Source organism: Pterocles gutturalis, unplaced genomic scaffold (assembly GCF_000699245.1).
Source record: "Pterocles gutturalis isolate BGI_N339 unplaced genomic scaffold, ASM69924v1 scaffold13217, whole genome shotgun sequence".
Lineage (NCBI taxonomy): Eukaryota > Metazoa > Chordata > Aves > Pterocliformes > Pteroclidae > Pterocles > Pterocles gutturalis.
In genome coordinates, this window is record NW_010108089.1 from 2,650 (window position 1) to 10,406 (window position 7,757).

Below are 7,757 nucleotides of genomic sequence, written 5' to 3' on the forward strand. Positions count from 1 at the left end.
CAAAACTGAGAGTTGTCAGTGAATGGTAATACAGATACTGCTTCTGGCAAAATGCCTTTCCTCTGCAGGAACAGTCAGAAGGGCTGCTCAAGCCAGGGAAAGAACATCCAATCTCAAAATAATTGGCTGCTTTCCTGGAACTGCCAAAGGAGTCAGCTGAGATTCCAGTACCTTTTGCTAGAAGTAAAACATGGGAGTCTATAAGATTTTAGTGTGGTCGAGTTGGTGTCCCTGGGAATTTTTTTAGTCCGTACTGATATGTAGTTGTTACTAACTCTTGGAAGATATCATGCTTCTACTCTGTTTTTCAGCAGTGGTATTTCTCATTCGCTAACAGACTGCTTTGCTTCTCCTTTTTTGACCAGGTATGCATCTCTGTGGAAAGGATGCCTGACACTTTACACAGGACGAGGAGGCGAGCTGCATAAAATTGGGGAGTAAGTATTGTGTGTTTATACTTGCAGTGTTATGTCCTGTTCTCAGAGAGCGTCATGGTAAGTATAAGACGTGGTGGCTTATAGTAAATGGAAGCTAGGGCAGCAAAAGTGTGTTGATTGGCTATGGACAGGTACAGTACAGGCAACTGTCGTGTGAGTTTTACATGCTGTTGTAATGAGCTCCGACCCTCTCTGGATTCTAGGTATATTGAGGAAAATCGCAATCCATCATGGCACAGATTTGGGTTTTACCTAGAGGGGAAGAATTGTATAAATGACAAGGGACTTAATCTGCATTGCTTACTTGGGCCTCAGCTTGGATGACCACTTTATTTTGGTGGAAGCACTGTCTGTGTATATCATGCTGTAGAGATAGGCAGTGCAAAGAAGGAAGACAAAGGTAACTCCAGTGAATCATATCTAAACAGGGGCAAGCCTCATTAAACCTTCTTTAGACTGCCCACAAACTGAGGCGGTGACTCCTGACTAAGAACAAACATGAGTAACAAACTTGACAACAGGAAATACAGCAACATTTTCTAACCAGAAGAGTAATTCGCTGTTGCACAAAGTGCCGTGGGAGGCCTTGTAGTCATTAGGGAAGTGGGGCTGTGGGGTGGCCACTGCTCTTCTCAGATGGTTCAAAAATGCCTAGTGCTCAGCTGGATTTTGTGAGGGATGGCCTGCAGATTTTCTTTGGTGCAAAGCCGTTGCCTCACAAGTGTCATCCAGTGGGCTTACTCTGCAGCAGGCTGGAGTGAGGTGAGTCCTCACCTGGGTTGTGCCTCCCAGCAGGAGGTGGGAGCTTTACTTCTGCTTAACAAGTTTGAGCTGCATAATGAGCCAAATCTTTTTTTCCCCTCTGCCATAATTTCCATGTGGTGAGTTGGTGGGCCTATTCCTCCATCACCCCTCTGACTGGGAAAGGATGCTTTGAGTTTCATTCCCTGTTGTGGACTGCTCTGTGCTATTATGTTAATAGGGCACTCGGTGGCATGGGAGTGTGTGGGAGTGTTGAAGTCTTCCCTAGAGATCTAATGCAGTCACAGTCTGGGAGCAGGCTGGGTGACTCTGTCTCTCAGGTGACCTTGTGAGTGGGTGCTGGACAAGACTGTGCAGATGGAAGAGAGGCGAAGGGAGCCCTTTCATCACCTTGTGTTTTCGTTAGGCCATTTTACCTCCTAGAGTAAATGCGTACTTGCCTCTGCCTGAGTGAAACACCCTCACTAGGAAGATGTGATGGCTTCACCCCGAGCCTATGAAGGGATCAAAGAGCCTTTTCATACCTATGGATACTCTCTGAACAGTGGGGTCTGGATTAGTAACCTCTGTGATGGGAGATATCAAGAACATAAGTTCTTTGAGTTGTGGAGCTGTGGAACTTTGTTTAAAATATGTCTTTAAAGCTTCATCATAATCCTAATTTCTCACCAGGTTCTGCATGGTATACTCAGAAGTGCCAAACTTCAGTGAGCCCAACTCAGAACACGTCGGGCAGAACAAACTGGTATGTTAAACTTGTCTGAGGCTTCTGGAATAAAGTGCTCTTTGTTCTGAATACTTCACACTAGGCTTTGTGATCAGATGTGACTTACAGAAAAATGGACTTGAAGTGATATATAAAAATGAGCCAATAATTAGACTAGCAGATAAATTCTGTGTGGAGCTACTATGAGAACACAGGGAAAAAAATCAGCACCTTTCTGTTAAAACTCCGTGTGGAGCTACTATGAGAACACAGGGGAAAAAAATCAGCACCTTTCTGTTAAAATTGGAAATTACTCTGTCTGATTCATATCTTTCTTTTTCTTTTTTTTTTTTTACATTTCTCTGAAGGCACAGGGTGAACAGAGTAATAGTTCTGCATCAAGTAATATGGGTTCTTGTACTTTTGGGCCACTGGGTAAGTTTTTTCATTTTGTGGAAGTGAAAGGATGAGAAACACTTAACGGAAATAAAAAGAAATATATCTTTCTAAGGGTTCCCCACTTCCATTCAGTGACTTGTCTGCTTCCTCTTTAGCAACATGATTTTAATGTCTCATATTTTACTTCTCTTATGATCCCTTTCTGTGCCTTTGAAAATTAATGCTTCTGAGCAAAGAAGGGCAGTGCTTTGAGGCCAGTCTTTTCTCAGTGCCAGGGTGAGGCGAGTAGGCTTTCAGCCCAAGTTAGTGTGTAGGTACTTCCTTGGTGTCCCTGCTTTGGGTGGTGGATGGCTGTTTTCTCTGCGCTTGTGTGTATCTTCTGAAACTTCTTTTTTCTCTTCTTCCTTCTTGTGCAGTCTTTAAATGCAATTATTTCCTTTTGTCTCTTCCTTCTCTTCCCATCCTTTCTGTCATCATTCTGCCTTTTCAGCTCTGTCCCTCTTCCTACCAGCAAAGCATGAGCCATGGAACTTGAGAGGCTCAAGTTCATGAGAACTTGGTGCTAGCTGAGTTGCTTCTGTGGTTGGACTTCACAAGGCAGCTTTCTATTTCTGTGTGCCTGGGAGTGGGGAATGACCCAAGGAGCTTTGCATAGCCTGCTTTTTTTTTTTTTTGCTTGTTTCCCCTTGACTTGTGCTGCCCTGCTGTCTCTCTGGAACATCTTGGTGTGTGACCTGCAAGACAGTGCATGTTTCTGAAAGCACCCGTCTAGTTTGAGACTCCAGTCTCTCCCCTGGGCAAAGAAATCAGCATGCAACTATGTGACCCTTCTTGCTTTTGTTGAGAGCAGGTGGTAGGGATGGAAGGGGGGGGTAGTTTGTGAGGTAGAGGGGAAAGGTAAGCTGTGGTTTGGGGTCTTGCAGTGCCAGCAGGGCTTTTCCTTGTGGTGCTTGGGGTTTCCTGGGTGCTGCAAACTCTGTGCATTCCCTGTGGCTAAACTTCTGTAAGGGAGCAGTGACTTCAGTCCATGGAACTCGTGATAACTTTTTTCTGTCTTTTTAGGAAATGGTTTACAAACTGGACCTGAATCAAGCGGATTTCCATTTACGTATAATCATGGCCACACTTATGCAGGTAGTGGGAGAGGCAATGGACGAGGACCTGTAAATCCAGCACCAGCTAATAGTGTTCAGCCTCATCTCCCTGGTGTCAGTAATGGGAGGGACCCACGCAGAGCCTTTAAAAGATGACTATGCCAAATGTGGTTGTACAGCTTGCTTAAACTCTACACTCTACTTGAACACTTATTGCACTTTTATTTATAGTTAACTGTGAACCAGTTTGTCCTTTATTGTTGTTTTTTTACCTTTTGGTCTATGGAGCAAACTTGATGTGATCTATTTCTTGTTTTGCTTAGGGAAGCACAGTGAGTCTTCCCCATAAATTAAGGGGGTAGGGGGAAAAGGTGGCTATAAGAAAATAAGGGTAACGGATTCAAGAGTCTCAGTTAAAACTCGGTACCCTTTGCTAAATGGAAGAAAATTTCAGTTACATGTATGTATTTTTCAGTTTCTGTTGGTCAGCCATATAGCCTTAAAAGGTGTATTATGTTCTGTGTGCGCATACGTTGACTTCCACTAGGGTTAATGGGAGCTCTTCGTATTGGAAGAGCAAAGATGCTCTCGTGAACTAGATGTCCTTGGAATGAATATAGCTTGTAAAAGCAATAAGTGTAAGGAAATGGTGGTATCAGCACCTAGTGGTGTCTCCTGAATCAGAGAATGGATAACTCAGATGAAAGTTAAAGACATGGTGAGTGTCTTGACACTTGAATTCTGATTCCGCAAAGGTGTACACTACTTAAAAATTCTCCGTAAACACCATTATCACTGTTGAGGAAAGTGACACATTTTTCCTTTGGGTAGAAGCTTGGATGTTCTTTCTTGATTTGCATGAAATAGCAGGAGAGGAGGATCTAATTTTGGACAGTGTTGGGGAATACCCTGTTTGTAGCCACTCCTTGTGTAAAAGCCCAAGGTTACTCTGCAGGAGTCTGAATTTCCAGGAAGGAACTGTTTTCAAATGCTGCATTACTTGTCTCTTCAATGAGGCTGCCTACTTCTCCTTCCTTCATTCCCTTTTCCAAATGAATTATGTATTAGATGGAGCTGTATGTGGGGATTGCAGAGGTACTGGCCAAGCACACAGCTGCACTGTTAAGCTGCTAAACTTTCCTTCCTCTGTTTTATATGAAATACGAATTACCCTTTAAAGAACTTAACCCCACCACCAACATCTCCCAGGGGAAAATAGCTGTGGTTTTATTTCTGAGATCACAAATGCCTTGACTCTAGATGAGAGTCCAGTGCCAAATTTCAGATCAGGTTCAAAAAAACAACTTGGAAGCTGAGGTGTCATACTGGATTCATCTGTTTAACTTTTCTTATAGCTGACCTCTCAAATAAAAAAATTGCACTAACAATTTCAAAAACAAATCTAACTTTCTTTCTGTCAAGCCATAAAGACTTCATGACAAAAGGCTATTTCTGAATTGTGAGTTGTCTCTGTGGTCATTCATGTTAATTGAATCTACTACTGTGTCAATAATGTTTACAACTTACTTACATTTAATACTTCCGCTTTTGGTACTCTATCATAAGGGTTTGTTGAAAATTGCTTCTAATTGGCAAAAGTTCCTTGCTTAGTCTGAAATACTGAACTTTCTTTTAAATGCAAGCAGCAGCAACAACAAACTTCTGAAGGGGGGTTTAGACCTGTGTGCCCAGATGCCTGAAGGCTGTTTGCCTCTGGCCTGGTAAAGAGCTGTCCCGATACCTGCTTCCAGGTGGAACTGCACAACTTGTCTTGGACACAAGAGGGTGGCATGCCTTGTGCCATCAGCCATGGGTGCTGTTATGGAAGAACAGTGCTAACTGGTGAACCAGAAAGCACGCAATGACTTATGGGGAAATGGTGTAAGGAGGTGGTGTGTAACTCAGGGATTTTAAATTGCTTACTTATTTAAATAAGTCATGTATAGTCTAGATGCATGGACAACCTCTTACACAGTGTTGCATTTAAGACATTTGATATGATTGTGAGAAGGAAGCCGAGAGGACTTCTAAACCTGTGAAGTATCTATGACCTGTTCTGGAGGTAAATGAGATGTAAGTATGGTGTGAGAACTGTGCTTTGCGGTAGTAAAGGTAGCAAGTGAACAGTGCAAGTGATGGCATGGTGGGGACTTCATACCCATTGGGGTATCTCCACCATGGATCTCAAATCCTGCTGGTCTTGGCTTCTCAACAGCATAAATAAGGTTGAAAGGGGAGGGGGGGGTGACCCTTGTGTGTGCTGCGGTGCCTGATGTTTGTAGCTCTATGCATTTGAGCTTTTATTAAGCTAATAAATGGGATACTTGTTCACAAATTCCAAATAAAAAGTGAGATGATGACATCTGATAAGTGGTGTAAGATTAAAAGCTTGCTGTCAACTGGATGATTGATTTCCATTTGGGAGGAAAAAAGCAAAGCAAGAGGCTGGTCTTGATGTTCTCAAGGTTAGTAGCATCCCTGCCTCCTTGTTTCTTATGTGAAACTATTTCAGTTTATTAATAAATTTTTACTTCTTTGCAGGGGAAATCTGTGCCCTGAAGAGTCACATGGACTTAAAGTAAATATAATCATAGTAATTTTTCAAGGTCTTCTGATCTTCTGGTGAACCTAAGACAAAGTTGTTTCCCGCAGAGGTATCAATGTCAAGATAGCTCTTGGCTTGCAGAGGAATCTGGGAGCCTGCCTTACATCTGTTTGGATCATACTGCCTCGTTGTATGGAGAGACAGAGATAACGCATTTCTCTACGTCAACAAGCAGTTGTAATGGATTACTTGTGACACTATAAGGCAGTTCATGGGTGTCCAGTGGTTAGGTCATTAGGGAGTCTCTTTACAGATGTCTACCCACAAGGCTGCAGTTAGGGTAGTCTCATGCCAGATAATACAGATGGCCCAAGGGGAAAAAAAAAAAACCAAACTCGGGAAGGTGTTCACATGTCCAGACACAAACTGCACAGTGCTGAAGTGCAGCTGACTAGTCCTGATACACGTGAGTCACAAGACCCCCAACTCTAATCACACCACAACAGCTCATCTCTCCTGTGTTAATGAAACGGCTGATGGCAGACTGCAGCAATGTAGTGGCAGAGAAAGTTTTATTGTATGTCTGCTGCAGTCCTCCATGTGTTCCTTCTGTCCATCCTGGGCACAAATCTTTCACCTTGATCCCAAAAGTGGAAAAGCAGTCCTGTACCATGAAATAGTGTCCTAACGATGGATGTGTGGTAGAGTAATACACTTTGTGTCCACAGTGAAAAGGGGAAGGTGCTGTAAGAACAAGCATAAATGCTGGACCAAGGCATGTGATACGTAACCATTTAATTATGTTTGGCCTTAACTTGAAAATGGATAGTTGCAGTCCTGTGTGCTCCAATGCTGCTGCTTTCAGCATCAGAGAGGTTTCAGTAAGGGTATCTGCAGGTGGTGCTGCTTGTGCAAAGCTGCTGCTGGCAGTATGAAACATCTTTTCCACGTTAGTGCAGCCTCTGCACAGACAACACAGCAGCATTGCAGGGAGTTAGTTCTGTTAGTATGTGCATTTCTCTGGACACAGGAGCATTTACTAGACAGATGCTGTTCCCTGTAGCCCACTGGGGCGTCACATTTTTCATAGACGTTAACACTTGTGCTTTGCTAGTGACCTGTCTGTGCTATAGTCGTCCTCTGCAACTTGTCCGTACCCTTAAAAATTATCCTTTCTTCTATAAGGCAGTTTTCATCAGCAGCTCCCTAAGAGCTTTGTTAGGGCTAGGATTAGTAAAAGCAATGGGGTTTTGAGTGTTTCTAGGGAAGTTTCCTGGGCTGCTTCATGGCCCATGCATTCTCAGCTATCAGGTTGTTCCCCTGTTTCCTTCAAATGTCTGTAGATTTGTGCTTTCAGTTGTACTGTTTATTTTTAACCCTCGAGCCAAGCAGTTACTTCCACTGCTGAGTGTGGTCTCTGGCAGCGCTTTGGAGGGGAGTGCGAGAAGGTGTGCTGCTTTCTCCCTGCAGCGCTTGCTAGCGGCTAGCTCGAGATGGAGTCAGGTGATTTTGGGAGTCTCCCCTTAGTCCAACACCAGCACATGCTGCTGAGGAGGTTGCAGGGCTGAGACTCCCTGTCCCGGCTCTGTTCGTCGTTGCAGCAGAGCTCCTGGTTGCTGTGTCCAAGCCAGGTGCTGCCCCGTGCCCTGTGATGCTGTGGGTGAGCCTGGCCCTCTCTGCTGGGGTGCACGGGGGTCCCAGGGGACCCCTGGGCTGGGTGCCCTGCTTGGGGTGGCCTGGAGCAGGGAGAAGGGTTGTGGCCCCTTCCAGAGCTGCAGGTGCTGTGTTTGGGGAGCTGAGGGGGGCTTCCACCA

The 7,757-nt window shown here is 44.3% G+C and overlaps 1 protein-coding gene across 1 annotated transcript; it reads left to right on the plus strand.

Moving 5' to 3' along the window:
- Positions 1-365: 365 nt before the first annotated feature.
- Positions 366-3,978, plus strand: NABP1 (nucleic acid binding protein 1; the record flags this gene model as incomplete). Its single annotated transcript, XM_010072507.1, has 4 exons — positions 366-437; positions 1,872-1,944; positions 2,274-2,340; positions 3,367-3,978. Coding segments are annotated over 4 exons (400 nt in total), but the record flags the coding sequence as incomplete, so codon positions are not given.
- Between the last annotated feature and the right edge of the window lie 3,779 nt (positions 3,979-7,757).